The following is a 19,417-nucleotide window of genomic DNA, read 5'->3' on the forward strand; positions in this document are numbered from 1 at the left end:
CACTGCAGTCATCCCTGTGACCAGTCAAGGGAGGAGACATTCAGGGCTTTGTTACAGGAGAGACATGTGGTGTGTTTTTTTTTTAAAGGGGAGTACAACCTCAAAATCAGCCTTTGTGCTTTGCCTCCAGGATGAACACATAAAACTAGGTTAATAAAATGTTAAAATAGCATGTATTGCTTTATAACTTTCAGTCTTTTATGTGTATTCTTACTTTATATCGAAGGATTTCATTGCATTTGTTTTTCGCTGTAATAAAACGTTCGGTGCAGTTTCAGCCATCTTTCATGTTTGTGCAGTTTCACAGTTTGTTGCGCTGCAGTAGCGAAACTTCATGTGAGGATCAGACTTCCCACTAGTCTCTTTAGTATTTATCCACTTTAATCTCAGGTTAAGACTCCGCTTGCCGTTGTGATGAATCCTGTTTGTTAATGAGATGACACTTCCTGACCCAGCTCTTCTTTTGAAAGGATAAGTGTGTGTGCACACATTTGTGTCTACGAGTGTTTGTCTCAGAGTGCGTGTGTGCATCTGTTTGTCTCAATGGGTTGGGGTCCCACAGGGCCGAGCTGGTGACCCCAGTCTTGTCTGCCTCTATCCGAGATAAACTCTAATTGTCTGCTTACAACTGTTCCCTGGCACTAGGCTGGATGTTCCTCTCTATTCCGCTGGGCCTCAGCAGCACAAGAGCCATTTTGTCATGCAGATGGGCTGTGGGTAGGGCTGGGCAGGGCTGGGCGGAGGGCGAGTGGCAAGCACAGAGGGGCCTGAATGACCTGACCACATGGCTGCCAGAAGTGTGGGAGGGATGAGGCCTATTCAGCCTGGCCTCTTCAAAATGGCTTTTTAATGCCCTGACGCAGACACCAGACAAGCCCCTAATAGCCTAATATCCCACCTTTTCACCAGTTTAAGAAAAGGAGGGGGTGTTGGAAACAGGGAGAAAAAAGGAGGTGCGCGGAAAGAGTGGAAAGCAGTCTGATTAATATTACATTAAATTAAAACTGATTTTTCTGGACCATTCTGACGCCGTTTTTCTCCCCCCCTCCCCTACCCCCCGCTCGCCTTTTTAATACCTTCTCCTCCACTCTTTGTGATTGCAAGTCATTTCCAATTCGTTTTGGTATTGATCTTGCCGTAGAAATCACTTTGGTAATTAGCTGCATTAAGGGGCTGTATAGCAGGCTGAGGGGCTGTCCCTCTGATTTATCGCCGCTGTAATTCCCCGCGATCGCGCAGAGATGAAAATGAACTCAATTAGGGCACTGCTAAGGCTGCATGGGCACCCACATAGAGTTCCAATGCAAAAATTAATAGTCTCTTGTTGTTTAACAGTCTAATGAATGTAAATAAAGGTTATCCGCTGTAATAGGCTGTAGGCTTGTAGGCTGCTATGAGCAAGAAGTTGCATGGAGCTTTTTGTCACCTGTGTCAGCATGTTTACCAAATTCACAATATAATTGTTGGAAGTCAGTGTAAATTATTTCACAGACAGGCATGGAAGAAAGTCGGTTGAATTTCAATATGAAGAAAGAAATCTGAGTGTCACACCTGTTCGGGTTTAATGTGTTCTGAAGTGGGGAAGACATCGGGGTAGGAAGGCCTTTCAAACACGCGGTCCAGGGCCTCCAGCTGCTGCTGGGTGAAGGCATCTGCTCGCAGGTGCTTCCTTAAACTTTCCACGCTGCCTTGAGAGTCGCTGCCCGGGCCTGAACCATCAGAGCCATCTGAAGGGAAGAAGAAGAGAAGGAGGGAGAGGAAAGGGAGACAGCATTCTGCATCAGACTCCAGTCTTTTTACTTGGTATTATTCTAGCATTGTGAGATAAACGTGAGGGGAAAAAAAAATCTCTGAGCTCAACGGGTATGAGAGTGATGGCATGAGGAGCAGTAGTAAATTCAGGAAAACCCACCATCATGTCTGGCTTTTATCTCCCTCTTTTCACTTTCTCTCTTCCTCTCTCACATGCATTCACTCGCTCAGCTCCCTGCCTCCCCCCACCTCCCCATCGCAGCCACCATCAGCGCGGTCATCATGTGATAGGTCTATGGTAATTGATGGATTACCTTCAGTGCAAATATATACTTGTAAGGGAGACCGTGTGTTTCAGGAGGAGAAAGTCGGGCTGGCGATTACATACAGAGCCTCTCATTCTGCCAGCGGGAAATGGAGAGCCATTATTTAACTGTACTATTTCCTCCTGAACATATTACCCTTGCCTCTCTCTGTCTCTCTTTCTCCCCTTCCATCCCCCACATATTGCCTGTCTTGTGGAAAACAGAATGGAGTGGGGATGGTACTCAGGGCCCAATGAGGACGGGGCGTCGAGGGCAAGCGTATGCATTTCCTCACTTGGTCACACTCTATATAAACAAATGAGCCTGTGCTTCCCTCGTTCTTCTGATCTCTGACCCTATCAACTCGGCCAGGGAGCCCAACGCCGCCACTGCAGCTCTCCCTCTGCTCACTCATCATGTCCTGAGCACCGAGAGGAGAAAAAAAATCTACAGCTAAAACCTCCAGCCAGCATTCCAGGAACCTCCACTCTCCTGGCAGCCTCCCACCACCCTCCCCTTTTCCTCCTCTATACTGCGCCACCAACAGCGGATGAGGGCTTTAGCTCCCGTACAAATCTGTCATTCTAAATTTGCAGCAGATTATGTTCTCTCCTGGGCGAGCCAGCGGTGATATATGATATGCAAGGCCGCTATTGATTGCCTGATCCGCTAGCAGAGGAGGGAGGCGAAATGAACTTGGAATGAACATCATGCCTCAACTCATTGTGCGTATAATACTCTACTTAATCCCACATTTTTCTGTGCTATGGAATTCAATTGATCAATCATGTTCCACTGATGGTACCATTTCAGGGGCGTTATTGCCATTCTGCTCGGCTGCTTGACCTTTTTTCAATGGCTGAGGCCAGAGGATGAACCCGATTCGCACCAAGAAATAGATCCATGGAGAGAATGGAATAGAGGACTGCAATTGTGTATGACAGAGTGTGTGTGTGTGTGTGTGTTTCACCAGTAAAATATATTGACTTTAGCTTTGTGTAACATTTATTAAGGAATCAGATTTTTCTCCTGCCACGTGTGTTTTTTCTGCTACGAGTTACAGAATATTTTAGCACAGGTTCTTGTTTTTTTTTCTTTTCAAACAGCTCCCTTGGTTTGGGGTGCTGGGGGTGGAGCAGCAGTTGTGTTGCTGTATGAAACTCAACTGTTGTCTGTGGTACAGAAGAAAATAGAGTCATTAATTACCTCATATCAGCTGGTCTGAGAAAAGAGGCAAGCTTGATCAATAGCAAGTGTTTGTCATTCAGCACAGAGGAGCATGCTTATACTCAGCACCCCCTTTACACACCTAATAAGGCCTCTGAACTGGCAGTGAAAGGATGTAGATTCCCATCATAGAATACTTTTTGGTGCAATTTCTGTGATGAAAATTTAAATAAAAGCATAACTAGAAAACTAAGAAGCGGATTTTGGAAACTGTTAATTGATGGGCAGGTATTTAAACCTGTATTAGCAGCACGAAAGGTTTAAAAAATAAAACAAAGTGCTACAGAATGTTTGATCACATTATACGCACATTATTCTCATTATTCTCTCACTTTTCAAAATTATTTATGTGAATATGTTTCAAATTTATGTGGCCAAAAAATCCTGATTTAGCTTTTAAAAAGGAGTAACAGTAAATCATTTATTTTCAGAATTTGCCATTAGTGGCTCATGTTTGACACATATCATAAGATAGCTGCAATAAATCTGATTCATCCTTTGACAGTCAGCGTGTCAAGTGGAGTGTGAAGCCCGACTGTCAGATTGTGTGTGTGTGTGTGTGTGTGTGTGTGTGTGTGTGTCTCATTGACTGGCTTGTTTCGTTCTCTCAGTGTTTCTTCAACCCCTTTGGGTGTCTCAGCAGGTATTCTCTTATCACTCCCACAGCCCCAGCTGACTGCGTCTCTTTGTTTTAACACCAACGTGTGAGGAGACAAAGTGATATAAAAACAAGAATCTCCAATGGTGACGATAACACGTGGTGCACTTTCTGGTAAATACCGTCTTTGATCAGCTCGAGTAGATGCTTTGTGACCTTTTTGTGCCTACGAGTGAGATATTTTATCACGGATTTGAACATTTTCAGTGGAATGCGCAGTTTTGTATCAACTCATTGCACAACCAAATCAACAACAGATATGAAATTGCAACTGGTCTTTTTTTGGACTATGCTGTAAAAATCTAAAAGTTGTTGTACTCCTTTCACAAACTTATACTCACGCTTGTACACGCACACACACAAACACACACTCAGTTAACTAGTGACAGTCAGTATTGTAAAACAGATCTCAGTGGTATCAAAAGCTGTTGTGTTTTGCTTTGTCTCTAAGGGGGATGTTAACGTCCTGCGGTGGCATGGTGGCACTTAATGTCCTTCTTTCATCTCTCCTGTTCCTGTGATAAGATAACTCAGAGAAGAGTAGAGGTGGAGGCTCGTTTGAAAGGCAAATGAATTCCTACACACTGCCTGGCTCTCGCCGTAAATCAATGACATGGGGTTCCCTAGATCAGAGGCTGTGAGTCAACCGTTTACTTATTCGTCCTGCGCTGATAGGTGAAATGATGCTATTGCAAATTGTGGATCATTCGTTGATGCTTTTAAAAATGCTGTTTAGCTTGGGAAAAAAAAGAAAAGAGAGAGAGAGAGCGAGCACAAACAAACTGGTATACCCAGAGGGTGAACACTCCTTCCCTGTAAGCTAGCTATATTTATGAAACCTCTGAAGCGGAAAGGAGAGAGGTGGGTGGGGTGGGGGAGAGAGAGGAGAGAGGCAGCAACACTGCCATGGCTGTTAAGATCCTGTTATGTTGTGGCATGTTTAAGAGCTTTATTAATTCGATTTAGCACCACCAACCAGTGTACTGACTGTCAGCAGGCATAGTGATGCTTATTTGATATTTGCTCTCACTGCCAGCACTGAGGCTGCGTCGATAGTATTTTGAAGCACTCCAGTTGTTTTCATTTATTTTATATTCTGAAACTGCAGAAAGTTTACAATAAGTAAATAAAAGTCAGAGAATATTTGGATCCAGTTTGCAAGTCCATGACATTAAGTGATTGAGCGAGTTGGTCTTTAAATGTAAAGGTTGGCGTTTTGATTCCTGGATACTTCTGTCCGCACGGTTGTGTGTTTGGAGAGAAAAATTAGATTTGGACAAAGGTATCAAATAAATGTAAGGTAATATTTACACACTGTTTAAAACACACTGCAAAAATCTAAATTTTATCAAAGAGACTGCAGACTGCTGCACTGTATTGTTAAAATAGGCCTTTGCATTAAAAACAAGTTAAAATAATCTTTTTTTTCATTGGTTTTAAGAAAATATGCAATTTAGGACTCGATTACCACCAAAAATGACTTTATATTAAAGACATTTTGCACCCACTCCCACTCTAATATGACCTAACTCCCATCTTATTTTTCTTTGTCCTCCTCTGATTTCATCTCCCTCCTCTGGACCAGCTAGTCGTTTAACGTCGCCACCCTGTGTGGTGGGTATTTGTGGAAATGCAATTAACGTATCCCTACTTTTCTCATGCCATTTCTCCCTCCTCAAGCTGAGTAATGCATCGCTCCATTAATTCTCGGCGTTGCTGCCCGTAATTGACTTTTCTCTGACACGATTCCTCTCCATTGAGTGAATTCCCTCCTCTTTATATTTTTGTGCAACTGATCTCATTGTATATTGTTTACAACCGGGGTCTCACACGGCCGCGTTGCTCGATGCAAATGGTGAAACCGCAAAACTCAGGCGAGAAGAAGGGGGACAATAAGAGGAGAAATGAAACATTGAGGAGAAAGACAGATAGAGCGGAGAAGCAGGAGGGGGAGGAATGCAATGTGGACCCTTTTGTGCCTCCTCTACTGTCAGGGCCCTAACAGCTTCTTGTCTCTATGTTACGCTCTGTGGCCCCTCTCAAACCTGGGCTTTTCTCTCTCATACACACCCCATCAGGGCCATCATGGCGCTCATGATTCCATTTTTTCTGTCTCGCTCTGGATGCATTTATTTTCTAAAGTGATCCTCTATTGACTCATTGTCATGGAGTGGCTTGACTAGTCAACCAGTGTAGGCCCAGGTTCAAATCCATACACTAACTGATTTAAACTCTGCAAATGGGTCACATGTGTCAAAAGATACTCTCTGGGCATTCTCCAAAAGGGGCCAAATATCAAATGGGAACAAATCAAAACAGCGACTGTATTCATTTTTTTTTCAAGCTATTGAACAAGGTTGATATGATTCCGGCTGCTGCCTGCGATCATTCTTTTATGTCATGAATGAACAACCTGCTAGGCCATATTTTTTTTCTGCCCTCTCACACACTCATCAGCTCCTTCTACACTCATCCCACACCCACGCTACAATCACAAGTTATGACCTTTCCTTTCTCCATCTAATTTATCACCGTAGCACCCTACTGCCTGTCCTCCCCAGGAGCTCCACTGGGCTCCGTCCAGGACGTGGTGAGCCAGTGATGAGAGAAACATACAGTTAGGTCACATCAACCTGACTGCAAACAGCAGGAAGGTCAGCAGTAACCTGCCACTGTACTGAATTTAGCCGCAGCACTAATAAAAAACGAACAAATTACATCAGGTATTTCACATATTAATTAACTCCAAATTAACTCCGAGAAAGAGCTCAAACTTTTTTTTAAACGAGTGCATGAACTTCTAGCACTGTAATACACATTTTGAAATCACACAGCAGTTGTCACCCAATCCTCTCTGTCTTTTCTTGGCTTCCACCTTCACCATAGGTTTAAATGACTGAGTGAGAGCAAGCTGTACAACAGGCTAATTTCCCCACTTCACTATTAATGCATTTGGCAGGAACAACATTCCATTTCCTGTAATGAGATACACAAATAAATCTGGCTATGGATAGATTCGGAGTGGGGGGCGGCGGTGGTGGGAGAAGGAGGTGGGGGGTGTTGGGGGGTAAAGGAGAGGGGGCGCATTGAGACGCATTCTCCCAGCACAGGCATAATTGGTATCGCTGCTTGCAGACATGCAAACCAATCTCTCCACAGATAGGACTGAGACTCTCTCTTTTCCCCCCTTAAGGCTATTTCTTTTGTCTTTTCGATAGCTTGCACATCCAAGATAGAGGCAGGGAGTGTAGGTGGGGGGAGAGATGTTAATTTGTGAATTAATAGCTTTTCTCTGCAGAATTGCAAATTCTTTTTAAATGTCACTATGTTCGCTATGTGAAGAGCATCGGAAGCCACAAAAGTTACTCACAAACACATAAAAGTCGCTTTCCCGTGCATAGGTGTGTACGTACACACGCACAGATCCTAAAACTAATCCTTGCTCAATTCTCATTGAGGCCGCCAGGACCTCCTCCTTCCCTCCTCCCCTCATAAAGCCCACTTTTTTTCTCCCTCTCTCATTACCCTGCTCCTCTGTCTCTCGTTTTCCACCTCCCATCTTCACTCAAAGGCGTCCAGTGTAACATGCTACTTTTAATTTGCAATAACACATGACAAGGACAGATTAATAGCTCTTATGGCACCTATGTCCCTGAAGCTCGTCTTACGGGGACCTGGTGTACATAACGCGTGTCACACTACATTATCTCTACAGCCCTGCAGTAATGGGGACCTTTTTCTTCCTAAAAGGGCAACCACCGACTTCAGTCACACCAGGATCACAGACACCACCCTCACAACACCAGCGCCAGAAAGACTGTACAATGCTTGTTTTTCCTATTTAGCATGGTAAAATTATCACAATAAAAGCACAAACATGTGACACCTTGAAGCTTACAGTCTTTGATTAGGTACAGAAATGCAAAAAAGTCCAAAGAATAGTGTCCACAATGTGAAAACCATTTGTATTGGATCTCTGCTTGTTTCCAATACATTTATTTATTTTCTTATGTCTTTGCTTAATTATATGTTTCCTAAGTTATCTGACAGAGAAACATGTTGCTGCTGCTGAGACCCCCCCCCTACTTACTTTGTAGAAAACAATAAAAAATACAACAACCCAGGCACAGATCTAAAATTGTGGGAAACTGAAAATTACCACAAATAACCAAACACAAAAACTGCAGCGGGTTTCTTGTTATCACAGCCCAAATTAAAGCGAATTGTCAAGTTTAGAGTCATTAAAAATATAAATGAATTTTAGTTTCCAATAAACTGCATCTTGTTTTTGAAAATCCACAGCTATTATTTGCCTGGTAACAATTCTAAATAAGCTACGCTGCGCATTAATGTATATTGAACTGCATGCCATTACATGGAAAATATGATTTTCCACAGTCATTTAGCGTAATTCATTTTAATTTCTCGGGAGATTATTTATTGGAAAAAATCTTCCCCCGCCACATCTCATAAACTCATAACCCTGGAAGAGCAAAAAAGAAAAAACAACAACAAAAAAAAAAAACAGCAAGAGAGAGGAGAGTATTGTGGTCTGATTGACCAAAGCAGAAGAGAAGGTTGTCTAACTTGAACTTACAATGTCCTATTTTCCTTCCATCCAAGTGGTTGCCACTCCAGAGAACTAAAGAGACAGAAACATAAAAGAAGGAAGTGGCCTGTTTTGATAAGTGCTCTTTGAGATCATTGTCAACCATATCATCCCATCAGCCACCTCAAAGCACAGAAACACACATTTGCACGCACAAACACACACACACAGGCACACACAGGCACACGAGCAGCCCCTTCCCTGCCTCCACCGGTCTGTTCCTACACCTGTTCAGGCCTCCACCAGGGACATGTTAATTCATAGGCATTAAAAAAAGCCAATTGTTTGCACAACCGATAATCTATTAGCCCTCAGGCAGTGTGTGTCCACTCTCTTTGCCTAGGAATGAGAAATTCTGGCTTGGACCGGATAGGCTTCCACTTAATCTTTGAGCGTATCTAGGTCTATTTGCTTGCCAGTCCGTTGCTAGTGTAAAGTCAAAAAAATACTTTATTACTTGATGTCTTCATGCTTCTTTTTTTGCCTCATTTTAATGCATCACCACTGAGTAAAATAGAAGGAAAAAATCTGATCAAAAATGTACTCTTATAAAGTGCAGAATATTAGCTGATAGCATCTGGGCAAGGGGATCAAAAGGAGCTTCTTTTTCTGCTTTTTGTTGCATTGCAGGAATGAAAGCACAGAACAGCAGTGTTGATGCTTTGCCAAGGGGGATTAGAGTTGTATGACAGCTATATGGAATATCTACAGTACGTCTGAGCGTGGTATAAAATTGAGATGCAGCTCTGTAGGCATATCTGTATGGTAAAACGTCGGGCATCAAAAAGCTGATTGAATCACAGCGCTCTCTCAACACTTGCCCTGCCTGATATACAACATAACAAGTCACTGGAGACAGCACACAGAAACACACTTGGCTGCAGTGCTGTCATGAATGCCATCTTCTTCACACACAGGGAAAAAAAAAAGTAGGAGATGAGTGATGAAGAGAATTAAAAGGATGGAAAACAAAAAGGATCTTGTGTCTCCCTTACCATCGTCTCGTTTCCTCTTCTCGCCATTGGAGCGGGGAATACCCAGAATGCCGTTGATGGAGTAGGATCCTACGGGATCGTTCGAGGCACTGGTCACAGGAGGGGAGGCTGTGCTGGGCACTGATGGGAGAAAGCTGAGTTAGTGTGTGTGTACAGCATCTGCCGGAGCGAGTGGGCTATTTGTGTGTGTGTTTGGGTGCATACGGGTCGTAGTTTCTCCCTGTTTCTGCCGCCCTGATTGGCTCATTTGACTGTAATCTGTCTGTGTCGCACTCACCTATGGTATGGCCCGGCGTGGAAAGCGGCGTAACAGATCCATCGGGGGACGGGTGGAATTGCTGCTGGACTTTGGTGCGGATAATCCTGGCAAAGTGAACAACAGACACGGATCAATCAATAGCGCTTCCAGAGAATTGAGATTTCACACCGGACCAGGCACCGCGGGACACTTAAACGCGGCACATCACGTCCACTTACGTCTGTGCATGTACAAGTGCTCCATCGTTTGGGGCGCTTGTATCCTCATATTCAGGCCCCTGTCACAAATAGCCAATCTCGGGGCTTTGGGGGCAATCTCTGAGCTCCTGTGTGAGGCTGAATAGGGGCTGCCCCCTGAGATTGTGGATTCAATCTAGCTGGATTCTGAGGTTAGAAATATGATAAAGTCCCTATACCAGTAAGATGTGATGTGGCGGGAAAGTCTTCATTGCACTTTGGTCTGAATGATCTTGCAAACAAAGCATGAAATCACATCAATTCACCTCAATGATCAGCTTCACTGGCTCTACCTGGCCAACTCTAATAATCTCCCTCTCCTGCTCCCCACTCCCTCTTTTCTCCTCACTCTCTCTTTCTCTCGCCATCTCTCAAACCTGATCTTTCACTCCCACCCTCATCCTCTTTTTTCATTTATACTTTGCTGTCCACTGGTGCTATCTGCTGTACTGTACTTTACAATGGCTGTCTTTCAAAAAACCCTCATCACTTTCTTTCCTTTCTTTCTCTTTGCTCTCCTCCAATTCAATTTTTGTATTTCTGTCTCTATTTCACTGCCACCTCTCAGGTGTCTGTTGTAGTTTTTTTTTTGTGTGTCTTTTTACTTTGCTAAGTGTAGCACACAGGAATCCTCCAGGCTCACTGAGGATCAGAGCCTATTGACTGGGAGTCCCAGATAGAAAAGTTGACAACAAATGCTGGCGAAGGAACAGCAGATGCAAATGGTGATCTATAAATTATATGTGACAGGAAAGCAATAGTATCTTATTGGGCCAAGCTGAGACCACTGCCACATCCAGTGTCTTTTAATCCGTGGTGCACTTTGAAATAGAAAACTAAATAAAAGCAGGTGTCACAATAATCTAAAAAATTATGCTGATTAAATCGGAGATGATTTTACATTCGTAAATTTGATGACTGCTGTAATTCTTTAAGCAAAACAAGCTGTAACAGTGGGATTTACACGAGCTCAGCTTTAGCTCTTATGGGACATGATCGCATTACATTAAACCATGACTATGGTAATCTTTTGATTGACAGATGAACGTGAGATCATTGAATAACAGGCAGCGTTGTACACCAACAGAAATCCCACATGGAAGCCCTCTCACTCGAGAGGTGTGACAAAAACAGACTTTTACAGACTGCAGATGAGGCGAATGACGTCCACATGTGCATGCAGCATCCAGCAATAAGCTATCAATTCTGAATCAGGCAGCTATGGGGTTAACTTCCTCTGGGGCAAAAAATGTACATCAGACTCTTTTCATTCCCCTCACTATCTCATGTGTCCTCCATACTCTCTCCTTCAGGCAGGGCAACAAAGGCTAGTAGTCTCCTCCAGAAAACACACATCAATATTTTATTTGAATTTCTAACATCTCACCACAACAGTTATCTGACCTCATGACTCGAGGGAGTCTCATAAATTCAAGGACTTTGTTTCGAGTCTGTGTTGTTGATATTGAATAAGCAATTTGGATGACTGAATTAACGACTTTGGTGTTTGGCTGATGTTAAAAAAAAAAAAGCCCCAAAGAAATATTAAAATGTGGATCAATATGATTGAAAGCCGCTTATGGGGTACGCCTTTGTCCACTGGGCATAGTGCAGCGGGTGGAAACTCCTCTCTGCGACAACAAAACAAAGTGCAACCCAGTCTCTGTGTAATCTTTAATAATTCATGCAGGAAAAATGTGTTTAAAGCCAGGACATCCTCTTTAGTCAACAGAGCAGAGGTCAGCTCTTTAACCACAGAGACCACCAGGGGTCCACTGTCTATTTCTCTCCCTTTGCCTGCCTCTATTCCTCCCTTTCTTCCTCCTCCACATCAACCCTCCCTAAACAACAACAGCAAGAAATTAAAACAATATTTTAAAAAGCCTGAAATGTGAAAATTATAGCGATGAGTGGAGTTAATGTTGAGAATATCAAAATACTCCAGTGCGTTTTGTGCAGTAAAAAAAATGTTGATTAACCTTTATTTTAAGGCAAAATTTAGGGAACAAAAGTCAAGAGTAAAGTCCGCTGATTGTTTTGTTGTGATTTGTGAGGCCATGCTTTTCACAAAGTCCGATGTTAATCATTACTGTTGAAACCAACGTGGTTTCAAAGGACACAGTTTCTCCTAATTGTGCTCTTACACAAAGCTCAAAGTGAACTTATTATCACAAACATTTCCTCTAGTAACATTTAAAACAAAAACTGAATCATAAATTTATTTCCTCAGTTTTATGCACAACAGGTGAAAACAAACAATTGTGCCATCGAACCTGTTGACACCATAATTTCCACAGCAGATTCCCAGTATTTCTTTCTCTCTCTCTCTCTTTTTTCCTTTTTCTGCAAAGATTCATCTCTCTCCTGCATTTAGCTGCTATGTGTTATGAGACTCTCTTCAGCTCATTAAAATGTAATGCTGATGACCAGCTCTCTGGAACAGTGCCTCCTAACCAAAGTTCATCACTGGCAGAGCACTACGGGGCTTTTTCACTTTGCACACATGCAGTGGGGCTTTTCACCAGCACCGTCCTCTGTCTAAAGATACTTTGTCCACTGCTGCACCGCTTCATGTGGGAAAGGTGAAGGTGTAGGGTGTCTGCTGCTTTAGCTGCTTCACCAGAACAGAAACTCTTTTATAGTCCATTTAATCAACACTTTTCCAGGACAGGGAAATTTAAATTTTCTCCAATTTTCCACGTTTATACTACTTATAATAATAATAATAATAATAATAATAATAATAATAATAATAATAATAATAATAATAATAATAATAATAATAATAATAATAATAATAATAATAATAATAATTCAGAAATTGTTCAACCATATTATGAGCCTAAATGTGTGTTCTGTTGTCGCTCCACACCTCGGTGTTGGAAAACAGAGCAATTGTCTGGCAATAAAGAGGCTCCTGCCTCCTGTGTCGCAGTGTGGTCCGCGTATTGAACGACTTTGTTGGGTATTTCCTTCTGCCTCTGGATCTGGTTACGCGGTATTGATCGGTTTTTATCGAGACAGATGTGATTCTTCGTGGCCCCAGCCTCAGCTCCCGTGCTGGCTGTGTTGTGGAGGGCCGCACAGGGGATTGAATTGCACTTGTGAGACCACCCCGGATAGGCTCGGCTGGAATTGACTATAGTTCAGCCTTGTGTGCGAAGATAAAGGAGCTATCTGCTTATTTCGGTGATGATTTAAGCAAAGAAAATGCCACCTGATTAATCCTGTTTGTCTCACTTGTACACTTTCTTTTAACCTTATGTGCATGCACACATTTAGAAAGGAGTAAGCTTCGTTTCAAGACGAATTTACGCGCCTTTACGCAATTTGGCACGCTTTCCAGAATATAATAAAATGGAAGAAAAAAAAAGTATTACCACCTACCTGTTGATGGATGAAACACTGGGAACCGTGTCGTTGTCGCAGACGCCCTCAGCCAGTAGTCGGTCCCTTATCTCCCAAGCGAACATGGTTGGATTCTGGCGCTTATAATCTGCAATTTTATCCACCACTTTCGGAGTTGCGACCTTTGGTTTGGAGCCACCAATGACTCCGGGTTTAATACTGCCGGTTTCATAGTACCTGCATGGGGACAGAGCGAGTGTTCCTGAATCTGGATCCCTCCTTCATTCAACAAAATCAACTCATTCGTGTGATCAATGAGAAAGGTGACTTTTAAAAATCGTCTGTGTGGAAACAAATCTCCATCGACCTTCTGCAGTTACAATATACTGCACAATTAAAAAAAAAAAAAACCTACGAATATGATGGCGGCATTAATCTATTAATTGGCGTGGAAATGTGCTGTAATATGGGCCTAATTGAGTGTCAGCTGGAAGGCGAACAGAGCTGATTTTCAACGAAAAGCAGTGTAATTAAAATGAAACAATATGAGCAGTGAGACGGACAGAACAATAAGACAGTTTAGCTGTAAGAGCACAGTTTGGACCTGTTTTTTTTTTTTCAAGTCTGCATGAGCTTACAGTAGCATGCACGACATGCCACCATGACCTACTGGGAAATGTTGGTGACAAACATTCAGTGTGTGTGAAATGAAATACCTCTGAAATGCCTTCTGATAGCTGAAAAAAATATATTTCAAAATATTATCTCACAGCATTTGTGCTCTGAAGTAAAAATGACCTAATTTCTCAGGTTTCAAGTAGCTTTTACACTGATGAAAAATGTAGAAACGGACAGTACGTATTGCTATATTTTTGTAATATTGGGTTGATCCTGGCCGTTGTGGTTTTCTTAATCTGCCTAATATTCCAATTGGCGTCTCATGGTTGTAGTATTTTATCCACAGTCTCCTGTAATATTAAACAGCCTCATATTTCTCTTGGATATTTTTTAAACTCCCCTCCTAACATTTATTTCATGATTATGATGCTTTTCTCTTGCGAGGCTGCAGGTGATGGATGGAAAAATCTCGGACGCAAAACTGCTGTGTTCAAGCAAAAAAAATAAATAAAATAAAATAAAGAAGGGAGGGGAAAAAAAGAGAAAAAAATGACCTGCCTATATAACCGATGACTGAGGCTGAAATAGAGCTGGGTGCGCATATATAGGAGCTATAGAAAGATTGATGTTTGACACACATAAGGGCTCTGGTTGGTAGTGGATCCCCCCTTTTACCTGCCGAGGATTTTGCTGACACAGCCGTGACTGACCCGTAGCTGTCTGGAGATGTCGCAGGGCCGGACGCCCTGGTGGGCCAGCTCCACGATCCGCTGCCTCACCACGTCCGGGAGGGGTCTGCCGTTCACAAACACCCCGCCGAGCTGGTTCACACCGCCGTGCCCTGCGTGGGATACAACAGCAACACAGGCGGAGGACATAACATTACATACCTGCAGAATGGAATACGCGCTTTCCCTTCGTGTGCGTGCAATGCTTTTATTTTGTGCTGATTGTGTTTATAGCAAAACACACACGCATTGAAATGTTTGCAGCCTGAAATATCTTAAATCTGCACATAATAATAATAATAGTAATAATAATAATAATAATAATAATAATAATAATAATAATAATAATAATAATAATAATAATAATAATAATAATAATAATAAAGGTTTAAATCATGATAGGTGTTTAACTGTAGCTTTCAAAATAAAATACACATCATTTTAAAGATCTCATGTTGCTGTCAAATGCAATGTGCAAAATTTTAAATTTAAATACATTCTACTAAAAATCAAAACACCCCTATATTTTTATTTTGTTTTATTTTATTTAAAGAAGCTATCCAACATAAAACTGCCCTCTCCCTGTACATTGGCCTGCTTAGGCAATATTTTCCAAGAGCATCTCCACTGCACTGCAGCCTAACACATGTCGCAGATATTATGTTTCAACCTGTTTAATTTTCCTTGCACAATTGTTGTAAATAATTAAAATAAGCTTTGATAACTCATATTACCAACGCGGATTGTGCGAATGAGGAGGGGATAAATAATTTAGGCAGAGGTCCGGGTCTTCTTTACGCATATCATATGGAGGAAAACGTGAAGAAAAACCAGCAGTTACTACAACAACAACTACAGCCGTCAGTTTTTTGTTTTTTTTTTTGGCTTATTGTTTTATATATTCTCTTACCGCCCACATCTAAAGTGAGAGAATAACGTCAATTTACACACAACGTGCTCTTGTCTCCCCTAAAGGAAACTGTCATTTCACGCATAATAAAAAGCTTTGTATTTAAATTGTTCTAATTTCTCACTTAACAGTGAATGTATGAAGCAGCTTATATCCTCCCGTTTAAACTGAACTCCGAGTTAATAAAGTTTCCACAACAAACTCCACGAAAAAATAAGCGTAAAAACTAAACTCTCCAGTGTGCCATGTGCGTTTAAAAGTTAAAAGATAAAACATTTCAGCAGCTGTTATTTTCTCTGTCTTAATCTCGTTTTATTATTTCAAAATTAACACGTTTAAAACTATTTTTAAAAAAACGACTCTTCGGATAAAACGCCAATGTTTTTAAGGGAAGGAAACGACTTGGGGAATTAAATAATATCTTAAATCTTCAAGAGCTGTGTTCACCTTTGATACAGAAATAAAACGTCCAAGAATAACGAGCCTTAATGAACTTAAAATAAATATATATTCATATGTACATTTAGGTATTTACAACTGCCTGATTTGTGCGTTAATTTAAGCACAATCGTTCCAAACGCACTGGATCTAATTTGTGCAGGTATTTAAGTCACATCGCAGGGATGTTTCGGTGTGCAAACTAATTCAGCATACTCACGGTGCATCGCTGAGAAGGGGTCTGCTTTGCAGTGAATATCCATTGGATAGCAAAGGAAAGAAAGGTAATCGACTGAAGTCGCCGTTTCGCCTCGGTGATGCAGCTTTAAAGGAGTAAAAAAAACAACAACAACAACAAGGATTTATATTTTGGTGTAAAACAGTCCGTGTGGAAGAGTCCGCAGGCTGCAGCAGTGAACAACTTCTTGGGGCGATGCTAAGTTTTCCCTCCTGTTTGAAGTCTGAACTCAAAAGTCTGCAGAAGGAGCTGTCAGGTGCAGAGCATGACCCACGCGTGTGCAGAGCGCACCAGTCGCAGCAACATTGGCTCAAACCGGGTCACTGTTTGTGTTTAACGGACATCGTGAGGACAAAAACAAAAGATTTGCTGATTCTCCACAGCTCCGATCTGCAATCTGCGGCCGGGAAAAAAAAAATCCCCTCTCCTGTGGACGGCTTGGTGGAGCGGCAGGCTCTGTGGTTTAATCAGATAGGGGCGGAGATGACAACAACATGGACACGGCGGAGTACAGAGCAGTGTGTCCCCCTCTCCTCCGGAATGGGCTGTGCCTGAGCGAAGCTTTGGGCTGAGAATGAAACCCCTCTCCTTGTGTGTCTGTTTCTAAAAGCTGCAGTCCCACAGATCACCCCCCTCCTACATCCATCCTACAGATCCCCTTGCATAGAGATGGATGACTTGTCAGACAAAGGCAATAGATTCCAACACTTTGTGATTCGCCCACGTAAAAACCTGCAGCTCAAATGAGGAGGTCCCTGCATCCGACAGCCAGGAAGGGGAGGGAGACGAAATGGGAAATGATGAGACTTTGGGGTGAGGAATCAAGGAAATTAAAGGCAGGGGGTAGAAGAGAGGTAAAGCACTGCCAGGCTGTGTTGCGATCAGACGTTTTCATGCAGGACTCCCACTAGAAACACTTGAGACTGGGACTCAGGGATGCACACGTGGAAGATTTTAGTTACAGAGCCTAAAACAAGACATTTAAAACAATCAGTTGTAGATCCTCAAAATGTTTCTGTAGATAATAATGAGATTGAATCATTCCTCATTTTCACCTTGTGAGGAGTGAAGAGTCTTAAAATATTTTTTTTCAAATATGCAGTAGGGATGGATTGCATTTCCCCCCCAGCGTCTTTATCCTAAATTATTCTCCAAACATATTTAAGCAAACAAAACTGTGAATTACGCGTGGATGAGATCGAGTGAAAAACTAGTTTTCAGGTGTAAAATAAAGCTGCAGTGCTTCATGCCCACACTGTATTTGTCTGTGTGGTCAGAGCAGAGGTGTGCAAGGTGAGCTGCAGCCTGCAGAGGGAGAGCCAGTCAGTAGGCCATCATCATCATCATCATCCTCTCATCATTTGCTCGCCGCCTGTGCGCAGCATCGCTCTGTAGATGGCGCTCACACAGTGTAGTTCCGCAGGGGCCGCTGTGCTCCTGCAGACAGCAGGCAGGCAGGAGGGCAGGCAGGAGGGCAGGCAGGAGGGCAGGCAGGAGGGCAGGCAGGAGGGCAGGCAGGAGGGCAGGCAGGAGGGCAGGCAGGAGGGCAGGATGCTGCTGAGGCTGTCCGGGTCAAGGGTTGATGGTAGGACTGCTGTGAATGACGCACTCTTAATCTTCTCTGGTAAGAGCCAATCCAGAAGAATACAAAGAGAAAAACATGCAATCAAAGAGCCTCCATACATTAAAAATAAAAGGCAGGTGGTTAATAACTTCTGCATGCAAAATTCAGTTGGTATTTAGCTGCGGTTTTATGTATTTCTCCATATAGATGACATTTACAGTGGTCGTGCGTGCAGCTCTTGCGTGAATGTATGTATTTATTTTTGCAGCAGCAACAGCAACGATCTTTAATTGTTATTTGGAGCTTTCGTGGACTTCATGGCATCGTGTTGCGTCCAGCTTCACCCTCTGGACAAGTTTGAGGACGATTCCTCTTTTTTTTTTTTTTTTTTTTTTTTTTTTTTTTTGTTTCTGCATTTTTTGGGGAGGGAGCTTCTGGTACAATATGTAGCACCATGGGCTGTAATTTCACACGTCAGTGCACTTTTGCCCTAAAGCTGCTGCTATTTCGCCCACAACAGCCCTATTTGCCCCCCGTACCTCCTCTGTGCTGCCACGGTGACGTCCCCGTGTCACGGCGCTACAGCGAAAACAAACGGCGTGATAATTAAGAAACTGTTAGTCCTGACTTCACCCTCTTTTAAAAGCTCCAGTCACCAAGGACTTAATGCGATTATTGTTTTCGATTTTTTTCTCCCCTTTTTTGTTGTCTACATTATAGAATAAAGAGCATCGGGACAGTTGTCACACACTATGAGAACAGCTGATTTTAATATATTTCACACTTAAAACAATTACACAAACGTTCCAGCTTTCTAAGCACAATGCTTTTATTGAAATCAGTAGAGGTTAAATAGTTATAGATCCTGCAGGCCTGTCTCCTGTTTCATTTAATGTTTCCTTTAAAAAAAAGGGTCCACAGCATCCCTATTGTAAATGGAAATATTAAGTAATAACTGTCATCATAATAATAATTTTAATAAGAATATTGAAGTAGAAAGACAGACAAGAAAGAGACACAAGGAGGGAAGGGTGTTTCATTTCCAAAGAAAATCATTTTCTTTCTTTTTTTTTTTTTGAAAAATATGGCCTGCAACGCACGTTCAGGTCAGCAATTAATTTTCTGTTTTTACCTTCTTGTTGTTTGAGACGATGCAGGAGGTCCACAAATATTTTAAGTCCTTTTATTGCCCACTTTAAAGCTATAATTGCAAAAATATTTTTAAAAAGCTAGATATTTATTTGAATATGAATATCTCTTTGCAGATGTGGAAGTTACCAAATTAGAGTGAATAGAAATATGAGAATGTTTCCATTTTAATCAGTGAGGAATTTAGAATAAATTTAACTACACTACGTTATTACACTGCAACTTTTACTTTGGGCTAAAGAGAAAAGCTTGTATAACTTTGGTGTGGGATACTGAAGAATGGGGCAATATTACAATTTATTAAAAATAAATAAATCCCAATTTGATTAGATTTATGAACACCATTAATTTTTTTCCTTCCATTTGTGGCACACTTACTACTT

At 42.1% G+C, this 19,417-nt stretch overlaps 1 protein-coding gene across 13 annotated transcripts in view; it reads right to left on the minus strand.

Moving 5' to 3' along the window:
- pax2a (paired box 2a) overlaps positions 1–17,432 on the minus strand; it is a 30,309-nt gene extending 12,877 nt beyond the window's left edge. The window contains exons 1-8 of one of the 13 annotated variants that reach the window (XM_055018399.1): positions 16,304–17,431; positions 14,683–14,848; positions 14,106–14,126; positions 13,429–13,626; positions 9,824–9,909; positions 9,547–9,666; positions 8,540–8,584; positions 1,552–1,727 (exon numbers count right to left, since the gene is read on the minus strand). In XM_055018399.1, the coding sequence (XP_054874374.1) occupies positions 1,552–1,727; positions 8,540–8,584; positions 9,547–9,666; positions 9,824–9,909; positions 13,429–13,626; positions 14,106–14,126; positions 14,683–14,848; positions 16,304–16,346 (855 nt within the window). In that variant the 5' untranslated portion in view covers positions 16,347–17,431. Of the gene's footprint in view, positions 1–1,551; positions 1,728–8,539; positions 8,585–9,546; positions 9,667–9,823; positions 9,910–13,428; positions 13,627–14,105; positions 14,127–14,682; positions 14,855–16,303 lie in introns of those variants that run through there. The other 12 variants (XM_055018401.1, XM_055018406.1, XM_055018402.1 and 9 more) reach the window with 12 other exon arrangements.
- Between the last annotated feature and the right edge of the window lie 1,985 nt (positions 17,433–19,417).

This window comes from Amphiprion ocellaris, chromosome 16 (assembly GCF_022539595.1).
Source record: "Amphiprion ocellaris isolate individual 3 ecotype Okinawa chromosome 16, ASM2253959v1, whole genome shotgun sequence".
Taxonomy (NCBI): domain Eukaryota; kingdom Metazoa; phylum Chordata; class Actinopteri; family Pomacentridae; genus Amphiprion; species Amphiprion ocellaris.